At 39.3% G+C, this 24,069-nt stretch overlaps 1 protein-coding gene across 1 annotated transcript in view; it reads left to right on the top strand.

Annotated features, from left to right (window-relative positions):
• The window catches only part of SPEF2 (sperm flagellar 2), a 211,807-nt gene that overhangs the window by 102,921 nt on the left and 84,817 nt on the right, over positions 1 to 24,069 (top strand). The window contains exons 18-20 of the mRNA XM_027520151.1: positions 2,288 to 2,464; positions 7,505 to 7,579; positions 17,748 to 17,896. Of these exons, the coding sequence (XP_027375952.1) occupies positions 2,288 to 2,464; positions 7,505 to 7,579; positions 17,748 to 17,896 (401 nt within the window). The remainder of the gene's footprint in view (positions 1 to 2,287; positions 2,465 to 7,504; positions 7,580 to 17,747; positions 17,897 to 24,069) is intronic.

The raw sequence follows: 24,069 nt of genomic DNA, 5'->3' as shown, positions 1-24,069 counted from the left end.
TGGAGAAGGAAATGGCAACCCACTCCAGTATTCTTGCCTGGAGCACCCCAGGGACGAGGAGCCTAACGGGCTGCCGTCTATGGGGTCGCACAGAGTCAGACATGACTGAAGCAACTTAGCAGCAGCAGCAGCAGCACAGAAAATAGTGACAGTATATGCTAATAAAAAAATAAACTTCAACCCAGGAAATCTGAAGCTCTAACTTGCTTTATTCAACTATTCCTGACCAAACAGTGTCCCATCTAACATTCTGAAGGGAAGTAAAAAGTAGAAGTTTTCATAGACACGAGGGACACGAGGGTGGAACAGGGAAGTCTTTAGCAAAAGGGGAAAAAAATGGTTACTTTGGGCCAGGACATCTTTTGGGGGAATGGAACTGCAGGGGTCTTTGCCACACAGATTGATTCTTCTTCTTTGATAAAGAGGGGAGGTGATATAGAGAGGGCCAAATGACAGATCATCTCATTGGTGCCAACCAGAAAATTCCAAACTGATTGATTAAAATTATGAGGAAGGTAGAAACTGCAACTGAGGCAGGTAGTATAGGTTTGGTATCATGGACTTTATTTATTTAGCACAAGTGATGCCATTTTGGGCTTATGGTTTTCTCTTTAACAATAATACAGTCTTTGATGAGGAGGTAAGAAGGAGGACGAAGAGAATTAACAAGAAATTTCTCTTTCAGCTTATTTGTCTACATTGTTGAATTTTAAAGGCAATAATTATATATTACTTTCATAATCAGAAAAGACATTAATTTCCAGGTTGAAAAAAAATCCAATAAAACAAATCCTCCTTATCTTGCCAAGGTGAAAAGAACGATCTGAGGGCAATGGGAGAAATAGCCATACAAGGGTGCAGGTATCCACTGCCATTGGTACAGGGGTAAAGTTGTGGGCATTTCCAGGGTGGAGCCCTGGGAAGTCAGGGAGGGTGGGAAGGGCACACTGGGTAAGGTGAGCCTGAATCCAGAAGGGCAAAGGGCCCTAACAATTATAGGAGCCTAGACAATCCAGAAACACCCCAGAGCTGTCTCCTCTGCCTGGAATGCACACTCCCTCAATGTCTTCAAGTCTTTGCTCAATAGCCACCTCCTCAGTGGGTCTACCCTGCAAAGCACGCCATTTAAACAAACTGTAAAAGCTGCCCCACAGCACTTGACGCCCTTCCCTCTGCTCTACGTACTTTCTCTAGAGCACTTACCACCTTCCAGCTTCTTATGTGACTTACTTTATTCATGTTTATGGTTTGCAAGCTTCACAAGGCAGTGATTTTTCTCTTTTGTTTTACTTTTGTATCTCTGGCAGCCACAACTGTGCCTAGCATTGTTTGTATTACTATTATTTACAGTATTGCTATAGTTTTACCTATTGATGGTATTGGCTCGCATGCATACTCAGTCCCTTCAGTCGTGTCCAGCTCTTTGCGAACCTATGGACCATAGCTTACCAGGCTCCTCTGTCCATGGGATTCTCCTGGCAAGAACACTGAGTGGGTTGCCATGCCCTCCTCCAGGGGAGCTTCCCTACCCAGGGATTGAACCTGTGTCTTTTATGTCTCCTACATTGGCAGATGGGTTCTTTACCACCAGTGCCACCTGGGAACCCAACAGTATTGGCATAGTTTTATCTTATTGTTATAAGGCTTCCTTTCCTTCAGGGCACAACTGAGATTGAATAACTAGCTAGTGCATGAATGGATGAATTTTGTTAAGCCTTATTTGAGTACTGAGCACCATTCTAAATGCTTTATATGTATTTACCCCTAGAAGTTGGTGCCGCATGCCTTTCTGTTCCCTTCTGTGTCCTCCCGATCCTCACCTCTTCTGTCATATTGCCCTTCACCTTCTCTTTAGGCTTTTTTCACCTCGTTTATCCACTAGAAAACTTGACGTAATTCTTTACTTTCCTATCCCAGTATATTAGCTAATTCTAGATTGTTAGTTTTAAAGTCGGCACCCTATCAACAAGTCTTCTACCTGCTATAGATACACACACACACACACACACACACACACACACGCACACACACACACACACACACACACACACACATGCACACACACACACGTCATCACCATCTCCATCAGAGGCAGGGGAAATGGTATTTCTAACCAGACAGAGATGATGTCAAATGTCAGCTTTAAGGACTGGATAATTTAAAACATGAATTTAGCCTTAATTCAGTGAGAGCAATTTTATATTAAGTTAGGTTTATCTTAGTTTATGTGAAATAGTAGGTGTCTGGAGTTGCTAATAAAGATCCATTCTTATCATCCTGTTTGAAGTGAAAAAGAAATTAGAAGAAAAGGAAGCTGAGAGAAAAGAAGAAGTTTCCCTGACTGAGAAGACATCCCCTCCTCCTCCTCCTCCTCCTCCCCCTCTGGAACCAGAGAAAGAGAAAGAAGTCCACCTTCCACAGGAGCGGTCCAAAACTCCTGCTGCGAAAGGAAAGCAAGCATCAGGTGACTGACAGTGATTGCTAACCCTGTCTACAGGTTTCTCATTTTCACTTAGAAAGCAATTGTAAATAATAGTACCAGTCCATTTATCTATCAGTAGCGTTCACTTTCATGCACTGGAGAAGGAAATGGCAACCCACTCCAGTGTTCTTGCCTGGAGAATCCCAGGGACAGGGGAGCCTGGTGAGCTGCAGCCTTTGGGGTCACACAGAGTCGGACATGACTGAAGCAACTTAGCAGCAGCAGCAGAGTCAGGCTTTGAACAGCATCAGTCATGTGAAAGGAAGCTGTCTGCTCAGATGAAGTGGAGAGGCAGCAGTAGCTGAGAGCACAGCTGTCCCAAAGTGCAGGTACCTGACCAAGTGGGATCCCTCTGTGTGGGCATCCTCATGCCCAGATCTACTGATTAGAATAAGACCACAGACAAGAGAAGGGGAGGCACAGACAGAATAACCATAAGGAGCATAGAGCAGATCAAGGGGACAGACTTCTGTTTGTTGGAGTGGTAGAGCTGAGTTTATGGACACTGAGACCTCCTTACCAAAATGAGAACATAACCAGTTGCCCACAAGAATAAGGGAACAAATCAACAGCATCCATTAGAGGCTAGAATACATATGTAACTGTTATTCTTTTGTGCTATGCAATTATAAAAGGCTAGAAACAAGCTCCCGACATCTCAGTAAACTTGTATCTTTACAACATATAGCATACATGGATAGTTTATAGAGAGATATTTTTTAGCTTAAGTTCTTTCTGTATCCTTAAGCACTATGGACCATGAAATGGTAGAATATATAATGACAAAAGTGAAATGCTCAACTGTTGGCATGTATGATACTGGGAGCGTGACAGGATCAACTTAGTGCTGTGTATATGAAACAAACGTGACTTATTTTCTGGTTTTGGCTTCGTAAGTGGTCAGCTGTGCAGTTACCAAGTCCACCTAGGTTTGCTTGTTATTGTGTCATGATTGCATTTCTAAAGACTATAATCTTTCTTCTTCATGGAGATCAGAGATGGGTCTGATTTTTCAAAATTAAGTTTACTTATATTAAACAAATAAATTTGAAAACTTTAATAACATTTATGATGGTCTGCTAAAGACCATTATATTCCACAAAATGGGACTTAACTAAAGACAAGATACACAAAAATGTTTTTATCATATGAACAATGAAGCACAAAGCCTTTCATTAAACATACATAGTATCTCCCTTTAAAAAACAAAGCAGAGGTCTGGAGGACTAGTGGAAACCTTAAAAATGCTATTTAACTGGGGAAGACAATTTCCACAGAGGCTCAGTGGGGCCTGGCATTGTCCACCCAGGCCTCAAACCCAAGACCATGGCCTTCCCTCCCTTTCTTCACCTCAGCCTCATGACTAGGAGTCTCTATGTACTGGAGCCATTCCCTGAAACCAATCTGTAGCAGTCTTCTAAGTTTCTTAAGTTTGCTTGTGAATTTAAAATTGTATAGTTGAATACTGTGCGTTTGGAGGAATAATAAAGCTGTTGTTGCTTCAAAGAGTGGTTGTATGTATCTGTCTCATTCTTCCCGCAAGGGCAGGGCTACTGCCTGAGCTTTTAAAACGCATGGCTGATTCATGTCAGTGTATGGCAAAAACCACTACAATATTGTAAAGTAATTAGCCTGCAATTAAAAGCAATAAATTTTAAAAAAGAAATAAAATAAAATGCACAGAAGTGTTCACCCCCAGAGGCCTAATTACTGTCTTCCAACCGCAAGGCATCACTGTGAGGAGATCTCAGTGCTAATAGATGCTGATGGTGCCACAGCACAGGTCACACTGCCCTTACAGCTCGGGGAATCTGGGATAAGTGGTTTTATGGAGGGAAGTTCCCAGCAGGTTTATTTATATTTATATTAAAAAATTTAGTGGTTTTCAAAGAACACATTTTCAGAACTGAAAGCCAGAGACTTCTGAACAAGCCCAAAGCAAACATCCAATTACAATTTTCTTTAACAGTTGAGAAGAAAAGAGAAATGATTTACTAAAAAAAAAAAAACCAAGTTAGAAATGGGGTAAAGAAGGAAGCATTGTACACTGAGTACTAAAGGTCATTTTGCTCAAATACATTTCTACAATAGTGAGAGACTATTTTGAGGGGGGCTCCAAAATCACTGCAGATGGTGACTGCAACCAAGAAATTAAAAGACACTTGCTCCTTGGAAGAAAAGCTATGACCAACCTAGACAGCATTTTAAAAAACAGAGACATTACTTTGCCAACAAAGGTCTGTCTAGTCAAAGCTATGGTTTTTCCAGTAGACATGTATGGATGTGAGAGTTAAACTATAAAGAAAGCTGAGTGCAGAAAAATTGTTACTTTTGAACTGTGGTTGGAGAAGACTCTTGAGAGTCCCTTGAACTGCAAAGAGATAGAACCAGTCCATCCTAAAGAAAATCAGTCCTGAATATTCATTGGAAGGACTGATGCTGAAGCTGAAACTCCAATACTTTGGCGCTGACTCATTGGAAAAGACCTTCATGCTGGAAAAGACTGAAGGCAGGAGGAGAAGGGGATGATAGAGGATGAGATGGTTGGATGGCATCACCAACTCAATGGACATGAGTTTGAGTAAGTTCCAGGAGTTGGTGATGGACAGGGAAGCCTGGCGTACTGCAGTCCATGGAGTCCCAAAGAGTCGGACATGTCTGAGCGACTGAACTGAACTGAACTGACAGTTCTACACTGTATATGGGTTTGTTGACCTGAAATGAATAGAGTGTCAGATATTTCTCCAGTGAAGGTGGGTTTATTCAGAATTAGCAGGGAATGATAATGCAGGGTCTGCAACTATGGCAAGCCCTATATAAGTCCTCATATGACTAGGGAAGGAGAATGCTTCTATAGAGGGAAAAGGAAGTTGGAAGGTCCATAGTACCCCATGAGTCCATGGCTTTTCATTGGCTGAATCCGTGTCAGGAAAGAAGAGGAATCTTTCTTCCTCCTGTTGGGTAATACTATCCTCTTAGGGCCAAAGATCCCCCCTTTTGGTTTCTCAACTCTGTTTAATTGTGATTTCTATTTATTAATTTTTTACAGTTCTGAATTTTTTATCTTCTTCAAGTACACTTGAGATTAAATTTTTAACACTTCACAATTTTGTTCCATTAAAGGGTTTATTATCAAGTCCACTATCAAATGTCAGAATGTAATTTAAAACTAAAGTTCTGAGTGTGACAAAGCATGGTAGTGCTATCCATGCTGCTAAGAGTATATTTGGAGATTTCAGAATACATTTTGGAAATAAGTTTTTCAAAGAGGCAGAATTCATGCTATGCCCAGCAGAAATTAGACTTGCTCACAATATTTTGTAAGTTCAGCATCTCAGGTGTCCCTATTTTCACCCCCTTTTCTATTGCCTTCTGCTAAAGTTTGGAGCTAAAATGTTGGTTACCCAGAGTATTGTTATTAAAGGTACTAAGAGGTTATCTAGACTTTTTTTTATTAACCTTACCTCTAAAAAAAAAAAAAAACTAATTCAAACCTTTGTATTTATTTATTTATGAATGAGTTTGGTGTTTAACTATTTAACTATTTGGATTTTTAAAAGTCCTTTTATAGAGATTAACAAAAGAGGTTGTCTTATTTCTGTGGAATCTTTGTTTTTGGAGCTGAGATATTTAAACATAAGTGATATGTTATGCATTTACACATTCTTATAACTGTCACTTCTAAATACGAAGAATAGGTCAGACAAACTCTATCACAGACATTTAAATTGCCCGATATGTGCATCCTTATGACGAGGGGGACAAACTGTAACCTAGGGCAAACGGAGAAAGGTGACTGACCCTGTTTGGTGAATTATGTGGGATGTAGTGATTTTTTCAAAGACCAAATTATTATTTGGGAAATCTCATTGACCTCCAGGTCATCAGTTTCCCATTTCCCCCTTTCCAGCATGTCTTTTAATTAGATTCTAGGCAATCCAATGTATATATTCCCAAACAATCCTTTGTATTACAAGTTACAGTCAAGGCACAATGGAAGGTGAAAGTCACAGGCAACCAAGTATGAGGTCAAGAATGTGCCATATCAAAACAATGGTTTATTTAACTCTCCTTCAAAGTGTTTTGGCATCGTTCTTATTATAGATCCAGTCATCTTATTGTATAACAATCATTTCAGTGAACTATCTCCAAATACAAATAGAGCCATCTGCTTCCAATGTACTTGTGACTAACTTTTAAAACTCTGCATGTATGTTGCATTAAAGAGTTTATAATCAAACTCACTGACAAACCTAGACAGTGTGTTAAAAAGCAAAGACATCACTTTGCTGACAAAGGTCTGTATGGTTAAGTCTATAGTCTTTCCAGTGGTCACATACTGTTGTGAGAGGTGGACCATAAAGAAGACAGAGCACCGAAGAATTGATGCTTTCGAACTGTGGTGCTGGACAAGACTGTTGAGAGTCGCTTGAACAGCAAGGAGATCAAACCAGCCAATCTTAAAGGAAATCAACCCTGAATACTCATTGGAAGGATTGATGCTGAAGTTGAAGCTCCAATACTTTGGCCACCTGATGGCAAGAGCTGATTCATTGGAAAACACCCTGATGCTGGGAAAGATTGAAGGCAGAAGGAGAAGAGGGTGACAGAGGATGAGATGGTTGGATGACATCACCAACAGAATGGACATGAATTTGGACAAACTCTGGGAAATGGTGAGGGACAGGGAAGCCTGCCGTGCTGCAGTCCATGTCTGACAAAAAGAGTCAGACATGACTTAGCAACTGAACAACAACAAATTCACTACCAAATGCTGATGTTCAACTTAGGACTCAACTTCTCAATGTCACAAAATAGAATAGTCCTATCAGGGTTGTCATTCAAGAATTTTCAATCCATAGTCTAACTTCAGATTAATTTTAACTCACAGTAAAGGTCTTAGCCATTTTAGGCAGTTCACAAATATAGCTGTTTTGAGAAATCACATTTGATTGCTTACAAATCATAAACCAGCTATCAGAAAAAATCACAAATGATATTTATGTGTTAAATTTTGTTTAGAACCCCCGCCTGGTAATCGAGAACCTCTTCAGGAAGGAAAAGGGAAGAAAAGTGAAACTTCACTCAAAAGAAAAGGTACAGATTAAGATAAATATGATTAAATAGAATTCTGCATTTTATAACTCTCAGTGAAAATAGTGATATTTATGTAGTAATGTACATTGGGCCCTTCTTTCAGGCATTTGTAAATCATAAACTCTTGCCAAAGAAAACCTCAGTCTTTCTGTAGCCTGGCTCAGCAAAGGTCCTGCTGAGGAAAGTGATGCTTGTGAGGAATAATTTAGAGAATATGCAAGAGTACTGGAGTTGGGTGCCATTGCCTTCTCTGATATCTAAGATACAGAATATTCAATCATCATAGATATTATAAGTGTTATCCTTGGGCTAAATTATGCCATCAGAAAACTACATGCTGAACCATATTTTCTTGAAAAGCTTCCATGAAGTTGCTTTCACTGATAAGTTCTTTGATTAAAGTCCTCAACACAACAGCAGTGGAGATGAAACTTTCATTATACTAATAATAACCTGGTATTTCATTTTCTGAAGGGATAGTATGCCCATTACATCATTCAGTGGCCTCTGTGTAAAATCCTAGGTGGGAAATTTCATTCAGAAGAAAGGGACTGAAATTTTTTTCTTCCTCTACATGGCTAAATAATTAGTACCTCTAAATGATAGCACTGCCTTTTCTATATTGGCTGTCTAGAAATTCAGAACCAAATTAGCATCTAAGATTTTAGTTTCTAAGCAAGGACCTATATCCTGGAGTCTGCTTTCTAATTCCTCTCCCTGCTTTGACCTCCTAATTTAGGTTGTATTTTTCCTGATCTAGTTTCATTTATTTTCTATCTTAACTGTTTCTGTGAAATAAGGGGGATACAATTTTGTAAATAATTGATAGTTGGCAGAAGAAATGCCAGGCTCTTAACAAGCATATTTAGTTGCATTGTATGTTGAAGCCACTGGGCTTCCCAGGTGGCTTAGTGATAAAGAATCCTCCTGCCAACACAGGAGACACAGGTTCGATCCCTGGGTTGGGACGATCCTGTGGAAAAGAAAATGGCAACCCACTCCAGTATTCTTGCCTGGGAAATCCTAAGAGAAGATTGGTGGACTACAGTCCGTGGTGTTGCAAAAGAGTCAATTGTGACTTAGTGACTAAACAACAATAGTGTTGAAGCTGCTACATGCGTGCCTGCTCAGTCTTTAAGTTGTGTCTGACTCTTTGCAACTCCATGGTCTATAACCCAACAGGCTTCTTTGTCCATGGAATTTCTCAGGCAAAACCACTGGAGGGAGTTACCATTTTCTTCTTCAGGGAATCTTCTCAGCCTAGGGATCGAACCCACATCTCCTGCATTGGCAGGTGAATTCTTTACCACTGAGCCACCAGAAAAGCCCTGGAGCTGCTACAGCAACAAATCAAAGATTGGAATGCAGTTATGGACACACCCAGTTGACTTCTGCAGAGTACATGCTCAGGGGGTTGTCATGATGTACCACTGCTTACTTTTTCATTAGAGATTGCCAATGCAATAGCAGCCCAAGAATGTACAATGTTCACAAAATGATGGCTTAAAAGGATCTCTATTTTGGCATTCAAAAATGCATATCCATGATTCTCAAAGCATCTCACCCTTTTCTGATTATATAACCTGATAGGTTTATGTAACTAGTCATTGTGAGTCAACATTGGTGAGATTAAAAATTTAGCTAGAGTTTTGGCTATAATTTATATGCTTTCTCTCACCTGTTTACAAATAGGAGAATAGTTTCCACATTTACATTATGAATCCCTTACTTTCTCATTGTGATCAGCAAAAGCAAATGAAGGATCTGCACAGAATCATCAAAAATAGAAATCAAATATACTTATGCATTGTTGTGGTTTTTCAGCCGCTCAGTCATGTCCAACTTTTTGTGATCCCAAGGACTGCAGCACACCAGGCTTCCCTGTCCTTCACTACCTCCCAGGGTTTGCTCAAACTCATGTCCATTGAGTCAGTGATGCTATCTAACCATCTTATCCTCTGTCATCCCCTTCTCTTTCTGCCCTCATTCTTCGCCAGCATCAGGGTCTTTTCCAGTGAGTGGGCTCTTCACACCAAGTGGCCAAAGTATTGGAGCCTCAGCTTCAGCATCAGTCCTTCCAATGAATATTCAGGGTCAATTTACTTTAGGATTGACTGGTTTGATCTCCTTGCAATCCAAGGGACTCTCAAGTGTCTTCTCCAGCACCACAATTTGAAAGCATAAATTTTTAGGTCGTCAGCCTTCCTGATGGTCCAACTCTCACATCCATACATGACTACTAGAAAAGCCATGGCTTTGACTATACAGACTTTTGTCAGCTGTTGGTGAAGTGATGTCTCTGCTCTTTAATATGCTGTGTAGGTTTGTCATAACTTTCCTTCCAAGGAGCAAGAATCTCTTCATTTCATGGCTGCATTCACCATCGACAGGCATCTTGGAGCCCAAGAAAATAAAATCTGTCACTGTTTCCACTTTTTTCCTTCTATTTGCTATAAAGTGATAGGACCAGATGCCAGTATCCTAGTTTTTTAAATGTTGAGTTTTAAGCTAGCTTTTTCATTCTCCTCTTTCTCCCTCATCAAAATATTCTTTAGCTCCTCTTTGCTTTCTGCCATTAGAGTGGTATCATCTGCATATCTGAGGTTGTTGATAATTCTCCTGGCAATCTTGATTCTAGCTTGTAATTCATCCATCCCAGAATTTTGCATGATGTACTCTGCATATAAGTTAAATAAGCAGGGTGACATTATACAACCTTGACATACTTCTTTCCAAATTTTGAATCAATCCTTTGTTATATGTCTGGTTCTAACTGTTGCTTCTTGACCTGTATACAGGTTTCTCTGGAAACAGGTAAGGTGCTCTGGTTTTCAGATCCCTTTAAGAATTTTCCACAGTTTGTTGTGATCCACACAGTCAAAGGCTTTAGTGTAGTCAATGAAGCAGTAGATGTTTTTTCTGGAATTTCTTTGTTTTCTCTATGATCTAACAAAAGTTGGCAATTGATCTCTGGTTCCTCTGCCTTTTCTAAACTCAGCTTGTACATCTGGAAGTTCTCTGTTCACATACTGCTGAAGCCTAGCTTGAAGGATCTTGAGCATTACCTTGCTAGTGTGTGAGATGAGCACAACTGTACGGTAGCTTGAACATTCTTTGACATTGCTCTTTGGAATTAAAATGAAAACTTACCTTTTCCAGTCCTGTCCAAATCATCGTTAGACCTAATAATGCACATGCTTTGAGAGCATCTAGGTAAAAGTATACTCAAACAAACCATAAGCAAATACAACTTCACCCAGCAAAATATACATCCATTTAAATCATGCAGTTAGCTGAGTTTAAGTAAATTCAAGAACTCTTTTTTCTTTTATTTTACTAGTCTGTTTCTATTTCCATAAACATAGTTTCTACTATATTGAATAATATTTGAAATAGATGAACTCTTGATCAAGATTTAGAAGTCTTTCTTCTACATAGAAGTACTGTTGTTTTGGCATGTATAACAGGATTTACTTCATTAAGAGGAAGTCTTAGTAATTTTAATTCTTTATATTTGGAACTAATACCTTTGGGAGCTGAATGCTATTAATTGGTTAACTGTTTACTTCACAAGCTATTTGATACCAATTAATTATATTGAAAGCGTGGCTTGAGGAGCCACCTCCTTTTTCCTTCCTTCAAATTTATCCTTGTTTCCTGTTGTTGGCATCTTTGACTCATCTTTATTTTTCCCTGCGTATCAGATCAATCCCTACCCTTCTCCCTGCTACTCTTGACACTGAAATGCCATTTGCAATTGTATTTATGGTATTCTTAAAGAATTTATTATCTTCAACCATCTGCCATGGCCCTATTTTATTCCTTCATAAAATAAGGACTTTTCTACTCTGTGACCTTAACTAGGAGGCATTACATAAGGGCTAATTGAAGAGTTTTCCTTAATCAACCAATTTCAGAAAAATGCTGTGTTACACCAAATTAAAATATATTTACTCTCCACGGAGATAGATGATATAGATATGTATGTCCTGTGATCATCTATCTCTAAGGCAGTGGGAGGCACACTATGTAATATCTCAAAACATTGTGACTGCAGAACTCTCTCGGAGGAGTATCCTCTGGGACTAAAAAGTGAAAGTGTTGCTCAGTCATGTCTGCCTCTTTGAGACCCCATAGACTGTAGCCCACCAAGCTCCTTTGTCCAAAGGATTCTCCAGGCAAGAATACTGAAATGGGTTGCCATTTCCTTCTCCAGGGGATCTTCCCGACCCAGGGACTGAACCTGGGTCTCCGGTATTGCAGGCAGATTCTTTACCATCTGAGCCACCGGGGAAGCCCCCCTTAGGACTAGAGTTCTATAAATAAATGCTTGGAAATCTCGTCCTCTTTAGTTCTGTCGACCTGTATTAGTACTAATACATGTATTAGTACTAATACATGTATTAGTACTGGGACTGTTCCAGTGCTAGCCTTCTGATTTAACTCATAGTTTAGGTGCTGCCAAGCCACTTAGCTGTAAATATTTTGTCAATGTTATAAGCATTAATGACATTTCATTTTAAGGACATGTAAGAACAGAGGGAAAAAAAGATGAAAGTGAAATGGAATTGAAATCCCTAGATCATCTATTAACACGGTGGTTCTTTAAGTTCAGTCCTAGATCAGTAGCATCTGCATCACCTGGGAACTTTTTAGAAAAACAGATACTTGGTCCCACCCCAGACCTACTGAATATGAAACTCCTGGAGGGGCCAAGCAATTTGTAGTTTAAAAAGCCCTCTAGGGAATTCTGGTGCTCACTAAAGTTGAAGAACTACCATGTTGATGCCAAAGACTGATTGCTCAATTTTAGCCATTGGAATATAAGAAACCTTCTGTTATTTCTAATGTATTATATAGAATACGTCCTGGTTCCCAAAATGCTTAAGGTGGATTACAATTTAAAAAACAACATGTGTTTAACAATACTTTGACACAGAAGTAAAAAGCCCTAAGCTTTTCTAGGATTAATTTCTAAAATACTCTTTTTTAATGACCTTGGACCTTAAACAGGGAACAGTATGTGTTACTACATACAAAACCTTAATAGATTTTAGAATAAATGCAAAACATGTTAGGTTTTATCTGAAAGTTGATGCCACACATTAGAAAGTTGATGATCAATTTACAATCATGGTTCAGATGGCAAAATTCAACATTCTCCTTTTACAATATAATTCATAATAATAAAATAACAACAAACTACCTCTTGTAGAATGCCTACCATATGCCAGGCACTATGCAAGATCATTTTTATGTATAATCTCACTAAATCCTCATAACCACCTGTGAAGTAGCAATGATCATTTCCTTCAAAGATGAGGAAATTGAGAGTCAAAATAAATAAGGTAATATTTTGTTAGGAATCATTAATCTGAGAGAAGGGAAAGTCAGTCTCTTCACACTTTGGTGAATGCAATCTACACTCCATATTAACTCTCCACAGGGTCAGAACTTCCTTGGATTTTTCCTTAACACCATCATCTAATTTAAATGAATTAAATAATATTATCTATACTCTATTATCTAGCCTTTCAATGAATTGATTTCTCAGGCTGAACTTTTAATAGATTTTTCACTACAAGCAGAAAAATTAAATTGTAACAATTATAATGCAAATAGAACAGTCTTAAAATCAATTTATAAACCAAGTAAATAGTATTAAAAGGACAACTCTAAAACTTGCAGATTTCTAAATATCAAACTAATGAACACTTCTGAACATGAATTACATCAATAAACAGTAAACGCAATCAAATATGATAGTCAAATGCATGGACCCTGGAGTGGGCCTGCCTGGACTGAGATTCTAGCTCTGCCTGTTTACCATCTAAGTGGCATCCAAGTGACTAAGGACAGACAACTTGACCTTGGCTTGTCTCAGTTCCCTCATGAGGTCGTAAAAGTATTTCCCTGTGGCTATTGCAGGGAATAAGTAAATATACAAAAAAAAAAAAAAAACAGGATCCAGCTCAGAGTACATGGGACTAAATAAATGTGGGATATAATTATTGATTCCAGATCAGGTTATCAAAGACTGTGGGCAGAAAGGCGAATCCTTTGCAAAGTTGACTTAAGGAGTTCCCAGTGTTTATCACTGATTATAATTATACTAAAATCAGGTCCTATATGTGATCCCAAATAACCAGTCCTCATTACTTTATAGTAGTCTACATTTCACATCTCCAGCTCCACACAATATCCAGCAAATCTGGAAAACTCAGCAGTGGCCACAGGACCAGTGGTCAGTTTTCATTACAATCCCAAAGAAAGGCAATACCAAAGAATTTTTGAACTACCACACAGTTGCACTCATCCCACACACTAGCAAAGTAATGCTGAAAATTCTCCAAGCCAGGCTTCAACAGTATGTGAACCCTGAACTTCCAGATGTTCAAGCTGGATTTAGAAAAGGCAGAGGAACTAGAGATCAAATTGCCAACATCCGCTGGATCATTGAAAAAGCAAGAAAGTTACAGAAAAACATCTATTTCTGCTTTATTGACTATGCCAAAGCATTTGACTGTGTGGAAAATTCTGAAAGAGATGGGAATACCAGACCACCTTAACTGCCTCCTGAGAAATCTGTATGCAGGTCAAGAAGCAACAGTTAGAACTGGACATGGAACAACAGACTGGTTGCAAATGGGGAAAGGAGTACGTCAAGGCTGTATATTGTCACCCTGCTTATTTAACTTATATGCAGAGCACATCATGAGAAATGCTGGGCTGGATGAAGCACAAAGTGGAATCAAGATTGCCAGGAGAATTATCAGTAACCTCAGATATGTGGATGACACCCTTCTTATGGCAGAAAGCGAAGAAGAACTAAAGAACCTCTTGATGAAAGTCAAACAGGAGAGTGAAAAAGTTGGCTTAAAGCTCAACATGCAGAAAACTAAGATCATGGCGTCTGGTCCCATCACTTCATGGCAAATAGATGGGGAAACAGTGGAAACAGTGAGAGACTTTATTTTTGGGGGGACTCCAAAGTCACTGTACGTGGTAACTACGGCCATGAAATTAAAAGACGCTTGCTGATTGGAAGAAAAGCTATAACCAACCTAGACAGCCTATTAAAAAGCAGAGACACTACTTTGCCGACAAAGGTCCATCTAGTCAAGGCTATGGTTTTTCTAGTAGTCATGTGTGGATGTGAGAGTTGGACTACAAAGAAAACTAAGTGCCAAAGAATTGATGCTTTTGAACTGCGGTGTTGGAGAAGACTCTTGAGAGTCCCTTGGACTGCAAGGACACCCTACCAGTCCATCCTAAAGCAAATCAGTCCTGAATATTCATTGGAAGGATTGATGCCGAAGCTGAAACTCCAATACTTTGGCCACCTAATGCGAAGAACCGACTCATTGGAAAAGACCTTGATGCTGGGAAAGATTAGAGGCAGGAGGAGAAGGGGATGACAGAGGATGAGATGGTTGGATTGCATCACCAATGCAATGGACATGAGTTTGAGTAAGCTCCAGGAGTTGATGATGGACAGGGAAGCCTGGTGTGCTACAGTCCATGGGGTCTCAGAGTCAGACACGACTGAGCAACTAAACTGAACTGAACTGAGCTCCACACAGAGAAACAACATGAATTCTAGGACACCAAGGAGAGAAAACTCTTCCAAAATAGCTTCTCAGTAGTGATTTAGAGAATAAGCTGGTTCATGCCCCATATCTGGCTCCTTACCTAACACTGACACCCTTCTCTTCCTGGCCACGTTGCTTCAGAGCTAAAATTTTCATTTATCCAAGGCATCCTGAGTCTCTACTTCATTTGCCAATGTTTGCAGCCCAGGCAACTATTAGCACCATATGTTAACAATGAAATGTTTTCTTGCTGAAGCAAAAACAATAAGGAAGCTGTCACTGTTAACCAATCTTCTAGTTTCTACCCAGTGAGGTTCTTAATTAAATCTGATTCTACTAGGGCATGTTTTAAGACTGAAAGGTAATAAAAATGCCTTTCTTTTTAAAAAAAATCAGACTTTTTACATCTTATCCTCCTTCCTACAATCTTAATTCACTGAATAGTGCCAACTTAATGTAAAAGTGTTCCAGTTTTCTTAAATTCCTTTCTTCAATTGATGAAGTTTTTTTCTTACCTTTCCTGAGCTCCTAGTATGTTATTATCATTGCTCAAATCTGTTGCTCTGCTGTTTCAACTTTGACTATTTATTCACAGATAAAATCATTAAACAAATCCCATGTTCACGTTGTAAAATTTTGTTTTTCTTTTATACCTCGTTTTATCTACTTGTTCTCACTCCATGGGCTTCTGCATGATACAGTTAGATTCTAATAACTGGACTAAAAACTGCTAAAATCTGCCTTTACCATGCGCTAAGAACAGATTACCCTTCAAACTTCTCATGAAAGAAGAATGGCTGCCCTGAGGACTCAACAATTCAACCTCCAATGAAAGCAAACATCTTAGAAATGGAAACCTTCACGTGGTCACATGAGTAATACTTTAAAAGGACTGCCTTTTGTAAACTCGAGATGTTGATAGATTTTGTTCAAATGTGATATCTATTTTCACTCTCTATGCCAATACATTTTAATTCATTCACATCTTTTCCTCTTAGCATTTTGATTGTTTAAAACAATTAGATAAAATTTAAACAAGATCAAAGCACAGTGGTTCAAAAATACTTCCTGGCTGTCTTAGTTTTCACTGAATGATCATGATATGTAAGAAAAGAAGAAAAAGAAACTCATTCCAATCTCATAATTACAAAGTTATCCTTAGAAATTCTCCTTAGAAAAATTCATCTTAAAGTAGTAGTGTTATCACATATTTTACTAGAAACTCAGGTCAGAGAATTTAAAAATTACCATATAGAAACATTTCTCAAATTATGAACATTTTTGGTTATTACCTGAATAAAGATGTTCTTAAATTTTTCTAATTTAAAATAAAATCTAGATACAAACTTTAAACTTGTAGATAGCAGTACTGTTTTTAGCACTGAACTGTCCACAGTACATAATTGACAATTTCTCCTCTACTTATAATCCATATATTTTAAACTATTATAAAAATGGAAGATGTATTTACTTTCCTAAACAGCATATCATTAAATAATATTCACTAAAGAAATATATTTTGGGGAAAGAAAGTGCTGCAAATTCTATAGGCATTTATAAACTGCATCTAAAATCTTAACATATCTGAAAGTAAGTGAAATTTAAACTGAATGAATTCCTAAATTATAACTTTGATCCTTTAAGGAAATATAGGTGCTTTCTGAGTTAAGGTAGTTTCATCAGTCACAAGATCTTTCAGACCACATGGGTACCACTTCACTGGCCTGAATTCCCCCTTGATATTCTCAGATAGCGCATGCCCTTTCTGGATTCTGAGCTGAAATGAGGCCTCTCTTTCTGCTCCTCCAACCTCCTTTTCTTCCTCCTTCTCTTCCTTCCCCTCTCTTTCCCTTCTCACTCTTCCTCTCCTCTCTCCTTCCCTCCCCTCTCTCCTTCCCTCCCCTCTCCCCACCGCCTTATGCCTTAATTCAGCCAGGTTTTTGGCACAGAGGTTGCCTTCATCCATACAACCTGACTGTAGTAAGAAATATAGTTTCCCTGATTAGAAACCCTCTGTCTGATCCAGGGAATATGGAACTATTCAAGAGCTACAATACCTCTTCTCCTCCCCTGCACCCCTTATTGACTCCAGCCGACTCATAACAGCATCCTTTCTCCCGGCAATTTCTCCTGGGTTTCAGTAAACAAGAACACTGCTCCTGTTGTGACTACCCTCTTTCTTTTTCAGGGTGATAGTTCAATTTGCCAGTTTTTTGCAATAGTAAATTGCACTTTTCTCTGGAGTCTTAACTTTGTAAAAACCATGTGTTCATTGTAGAAGCAAGGACAGAGATGAAAATGAAGTATCAAGTTGCTTTCCACAGCTAATTGGACAAGAGAAGTATAGTATTGCTTTAAAAAAAAAAAAAAAAAAACCTGCTGTTGGTATCATTGGTACATTTAGGGGCTGTAGAGAATGAGATTTTTTGTTTTTGATTTGATAAGTCTGCCCAAAGTTGCTTAAAGAGCAGTTAATGAATTGCATGAAGCTCATGGCAATCATAAATTTAATCCTCCACCAGAATCTGTCCCCATCCATATCCTTGAAATTTCATGATTTAATATGCATGTTGAAGGTTCTCCTAGAGGAAAATCGCTAGGAGGGAAGATTCCACTCAAGAAATCACCTGCCGAGTCTACAGATGTTTCACCGGTCCCAGTAGTGCCAGCCCCATCGAAGCCCGGATCAGAAGAGTGGGTGTATGTAAATGAACCAATTCCTGAGGTATGGCAGTTTAGACTCAAACTAGTAGAATTTCTTCTTTCTCCTCTTTATGGTAAGATTCACATTGCACCATCCAAAAGGCCTTTCTTGGCTGATAATATATGTATTTATCAAAAAAGCAGAGATGATCATTTGAGAATACTCATTGAACCACATTTCATGTTTTTCTCTGCACCCTCAAGTTTCTGAGTCATGCTTTGAGCGGCTGATGAGTGACGCAATCAGGAGAGTAAATGGTCTCTGTGAGGACCAATTTTCTCCCCAAGGAGGAGCAGAGATGCAATTTTCTGGAAAGACAGCTTCCCCAGAACACAGACCCAGAAAATTACAGCCCTCCAACCCAGCTCTCATACCCACATCATAAGGCTTTCATATGAAGTTTAACCCCTGAATTTTCAGAAATAGAAGGAAAATTTTGAAGCTAACTCAACTCATAAATGAGTAGGGAGCTACCTGGCCTGACCTCCTTAATAAATCCGTCAAGGGGATGTCCAGCTGAGCCCTGAAGCTTAAATTGGTTCTTCATTCTCTGACAGCTGCAAAGCCCAGTTGTCACCTTGGCAAACTGGGCTGCTTTTTAAATGATTATTACTAATTTTTACTGGAGTATAGTTGTTATGCAATGCTATATTATTTTCTGCTGTATAGAAAAGTGAATCAGCTATGTGTTTACATATATCCCCTCTTTTGGGGATTTCCTTTCCATACAGAACACTGAGTAGATGGGCTGCTTAAATAAATAAGTCATCTTGGGAAAATTACACAGAATGGCCTTTCTTTTAAGACTTTTTGAACGACTTAGTCCCTGTCTTCTTAATTTCAGTCCTCCATGGTTTTTGACTCTTATGAGCTCTCAGCCCTGACGATCTGTGCCAGATACTTGAGACCCAGCCATGAGTTGCAGTTATTATTGAGCATTCCTAGGGAAACATCTTCTTTATCTCCCCAGTTAAATGATAAACCCTTTGGAGGAGGGTAGAAGGATGTAAAATAATTCACTGCATTCAATACAGAGTCAAATACAGTGACAACTGTGTTAGAGATTCTTTATAGAGCTCTGAAGAGTTAATTAATTAGCATTGACGGGGAGATTAGAACAGGAAATATTAGAAGATTAAAACTTTATATGATATTAATATAGATGTGTATAATTAATATCACTCAGCCAAATAGTAGCTACTTTGAAAACTAAATATATTCAAAAACTGTCATAGCAGCAGTATACAGAAGTGGTTGATGGGACGGAGATAAAATTAAAATGATATTATTGGGCGGGAGTTGGACAGTGAGAGACAAAAATAGTGAAATCTAATCCTTAACTCCAAACCCTGATGCCCTTGAGAGAAATAAATTCATAGAGGACAAGAGGGAACTAAAAGGAGTACAAAATAAACATTTACATTGAGATAAGATGCAAGCTTCCCTTGTATGAGATCTTCTAGTCAGGATCCTGGCAGAAAGCAGATGATGATTTAAAGACAGCTGAACAAAGGCTGATTTATATTTATATATATATATATATATATATATATAAAGAGTCGGATATGATTGAAGCAACACAGCACTTACATATATATATAAGTGCTATGTCGTGCTATGTACTTCAATCATAAGTGCTATGTCACTGCAATCATATCCGACTCTTTCATGACCTTATGGGTTGCTGCCCACCAGGCTCCTCTGTCCATGGAATTTTCCAAACAAGAATACTGGAGTGGCTTGCCATGCCCTACTCCAGGGGATCTTCCTGACCCAAGGATCGAACCCTCATCACCTGCATCACAGGTGGATTTTTTACCCATTGAGCCACCAGAAAGCCCATATATATGTTTGTGTGTGTGTGTATATATATATATATATATATATATATATGGATGTGTGTGTGTGTGTATGAAAGAAAAAGTGAAAGTCATGTATGACTCTTTGCAACCCCATGGACTATACAGTCCATGGAATTCTGCAGGCCAGAATACTGGAGTGGGTAGCCATTCCCTTCTCCAGGGGATCTTCCCAACCCAAGGATCGAACCCAGGTCTCCCACATTGCAGGCAAATTCTTTACCAGTTGAGCCACCAGAGAAGCCCAAGAATTCTGGAGTACCCTGTCCCTTCTTCAGGGAAGCCCAAGAATTCTGGAGTACCTTGTCCCTTCTTCAGGGCATCTTCCTGACCCAGGAATCGAACTGGGGTTTCCTGCATTGCAGATGGATTCTTTATCAACTGAGCTACCAGGGAAGCTCATGTGTGTGTGTGTGTGTGTGTGTGTGTGTGTGTGTGTGTGTGTAGTCAATAAATAAGGAAATCTACAAGAGTTAGATTGTTACCCCCAATGGGAGCTATTATCGCTCCTGGCCTGAGAAGGTGAGGACAGGGAGCACAGGTGAAGACCTCAAGAAGACCTGTGCACAGAGAGAACCACCTGCCAGGGCTGTGGCCTTCCCAGAGGATGCAGCCCCCTGCAGCGACCAGCAGAGAGGAGCAGGGAAACACTTAACCAGACCTCATGTCCTTTCTGTTTTTGTAGTCCCTGCCTGGGAGGAGGAAGGCAAGGGAGGAAGGTAAGGGAGGTTCCTGAAGTAATTTACGTGAGTTGGCCTCCCAGGGCACCAAGCAGGGTGAAGCGTGAAGGATGGGGAGTCAGTCTGTAGGGACGACAGAAGGATATACAGCCCAGACCTCTAGTTACCTAAGTGACACCATGGAGAGTACTCCTTTTGCTGTGACCAGAAGTAGCCTAGAACCTGGAAACAAAGCAGGCCACATGCTCTCCTCTGCTCCTTTTCCATTCTAAGCTTCTCACATGTGAGCTGCAGAGCTTACCTGCAAACAGAGAAGAAAGACAGATGCCCAGTTAAAAAATTTGAGTTTCATATAATCAATAAAATAGATATGTATGTGCATAATCAATTTTATATATATATATATATGTTCTTCCTACACTTTATCAGGTAAACCTAGTTCCAGGCCTTCCAGGGACCCCAGATGTACTTCAATAGGCATGTGGAAAGACACAGAGATAGTTATTGCTTCCACATCTGGCTCTTGCAGGGGGAGGCAGCAACCAAGTTCGAGGGGAACCTGGGTCCTTCCCCCTTTGCCAGACACAAGGAAGGTGTGGAGAAAACCAAGGAGGCAGTGGAGTGAGGGGTCTTTGCTTTCTAGCTTCTCAAGCTTGGGGGATACTTGCCTTGGCTACCCAATTTCCTATTATGCTTCAGTCAATGAAGAGAAGATTATTTAATTGGAAAGGACAGGTCTTAGCATCTAGTCACGGCACATAACCTCAAGTCCCCAGACCCAGAAAAATCACATCCTAGAGAATTAAAGAAACTACAGATAGACATTATCAATAACTCACAGAAATCCACAGAAGATACAGTATAATCTGGAAGATCAGATATGGACAAAGGCCTAAATATTTAATTAAAGGCAGATGAGATTTAATAGCATGTCTTCCCACATTGCAGGCAGATTCTTTATCGTCTGAGCCACAAGGAAAGCCCAAGACCAGTGATCCAAAGATTAATCCCTGACAAAATGTAAAAGAGAATTATTAAACATATGCCTTCTGAGCACCTATAACATACAAAATAACCACACAAATCTCAGATAGGTTCACTAAGCCTGAGTCCTGCTGAACTGGCCCTTTCCTTTTCTCTGATAGCAAGGTTGGGTTGGTGGGTCAGGGAAGGATCATAAACATAGTATATTTTGAATTCAAAATAGTATTTGACAATTTCTTATGAAGTTTTTGTAGATAAATGAGAGCAGTGAGCAGGATATTAGTTCAATGAGGTCCATTCCTGGGTGGTAACTCTCCACGCACTGAGTGTTAATGTCTTGAAGTCACTAGGAGGGAGTTTTGGTGTGTGCATGCGTGGGTGCATGCTCAGTCATGTCCGACTCTTTTGTGACCCTATGGACTATAACCTGCCGGGCTCCTCTGTCCATGGGATTTTCCAGGCAAGAATACTGGAGTGGGATGCCATTTCTTCCTCCAGGGGATCTTCCCGACCCAGAGATAGAACCCACATCTCCTGTATCAGTAGGTGGATTCTTTACCCCTGAGTCACCTGGGAATTCTGAGGTTTAGTAGTGGACTTATGTAAAATGGACTTAAGCACCACTCTGGATACCATATCTTTTAGGAGAGATTATTTTTACAAAACTGGAAACCAGAAGGGAATCTATGTAGGAGAAAGGTGTTAAAATGATATGAGAGAAGCATTGAAAGAACTGTAAATGTTTAATTTAGATAAATGAAATACTAAGGTATGGTTGAACACAGAATCATACATGGAGGGAGAGATTAATCAGAAGTTTGAGTTGAACACACACACTATTATATATAAGATAGATAACCATAAAGGGCCTACTGTGTAGCACAGGGAACTCTACTCAATATTGTGTGATAACCTATTTGAAAAAAGAATCTAAAAAAGAATGAAGATACATATACATATAACTGAATCACTTTGCTGTACATGTGAAACTAACACAATATTGTAAATCAGCTATACTCCAATAAAATATTGAAAGTGTTAGTCGCTCAATCATGTCTGACTCTGCAACTCCATGGACTGTACCCCTCCAGGCTTCTCTGCCCATGGGATTCTCCAGGCAAGAATCCTGGAGTGGGTAGCCATTCCCTTCTCCAGGGGATCTTCCTGACTGAGAAGTTGTACCCCGGTCTCCTGCATTACATGCAGATTCTTTGCCGCCTGAGCCACCAGGAAAGCCCCAATAAAATATTAATAAAATTAAATTAAATAGAACTAGATTGAGCCATCCAGGCTCTTAAAAATTTAACTGATGATAAATTGGGTTTAATTGAGTCTATTCAATTATCAACGTTTGTTAAGTACCTGTTATTTGCAAATGCTCTTTCAGATGCCAGGAATACAAAATTAAGCAAGTTTCATCCTGAATGACAGCCTACATCTCCCCTCTCACATCTTTAAATATTTAACAGGCTGTCACAGGGAAGACAGTATGAATGCAGCCTGTCCTCTGAAAGGCACAGCTAGGGCTTATAAGTAGAAACTACAGGAAGGCGAATAATACAGGAAGAACTTTCCACCAACACAAGTGTGACCTGGAGGGGGGTTGCTTTGAAATCAATCAGGTCCACAGGAAGACTGGATAATCTACCCCTGGATCTCTTGTCATTTCTCAGTTGGAGAGGAAATTAGCCCAAATGACCTCCAAGGCCCATGTGTGTGTTCCCTGACTAACAAATGCACAGCCAATAAGGGAATAACTACCATACAAAGTTTGTATTAAATATAATAAATATCTTCAATTTTATTTCTTGTTTCATTATCTCTTGGTTTTGATGGTTGATTTGCCTCATTAAAGATAACATAAAAGAAACTTTATGAGTTTCATGGTGCACTTTAAAGCAAATGTGAAACCTCAAGGGGGAATTCAGAGGAATAACTCACCAATCACTGTGACATGAGCCCATAGATGTTCTCCAACTTAGGCAAGATAAGATGTCTGTGATCATTCAATCCATTCATTCGATAAATATTTCTTGAGCACCTAACATGCCCCAGATGCCGTGCTAATTATAGGAAAAACTGTTCAGCAGTGAATAAGATAACCATTCTTCCTGGTTTTATGAGATTGCCATTTTAGAGGTGAATATAGACAAATAACATAAGCAGTTACAACTAATGCCATCAGTGCTCTAAAGGGAGAAGTACAGGGTGCTCAAGTGGGACATCTGAACTTCAGGGGATGAAGGATGACCCTATACACTTGTGGGTTTGGGGAAGGATTTCTGGAAACAAACATGTCTGAGCTGAGACATGAAGAATGGTTTGAAATAGGAATTAACTGGGGGAGGAGCTAGAAGTTGCACAGGGATCATTTAAGTAGCCACAGTTGCATCTTTTAAAAAATATGTATTTATTTTGTTTTAATTGTTTACAGAGTTTTTATTTTTTTATTATTTTTTTTAATTTTATTTTATTTTTAAACTTTACATAATTGTATTAGTTTTGCCAAATATCAAAATGAATCCATCACAGGTATACATGTGCTCCCCATCCTGAACCCTCCTCCCTCCTCCCTCCCCATACCATCCCTCTGGGTCGTCCCAGTGCACTATTTATTTGACTGTGCTGGCTCTCAGTTGCTGCATGCTGGATCTTTTAGTTACCACATGTG

This window comes from Bos indicus x Bos taurus, chromosome 20 (genome assembly GCF_003369695.1).
Source record: "Bos indicus x Bos taurus breed Angus x Brahman F1 hybrid chromosome 20, Bos_hybrid_MaternalHap_v2.0, whole genome shotgun sequence".
Lineage (NCBI taxonomy): Eukaryota > Metazoa > Chordata > Mammalia > Artiodactyla > Bovidae > Bos > Bos indicus x Bos taurus.
Note: the sequence above shows the minus strand (reverse complement) of the source record. Positions and strands in the feature narration are given on the sequence as shown.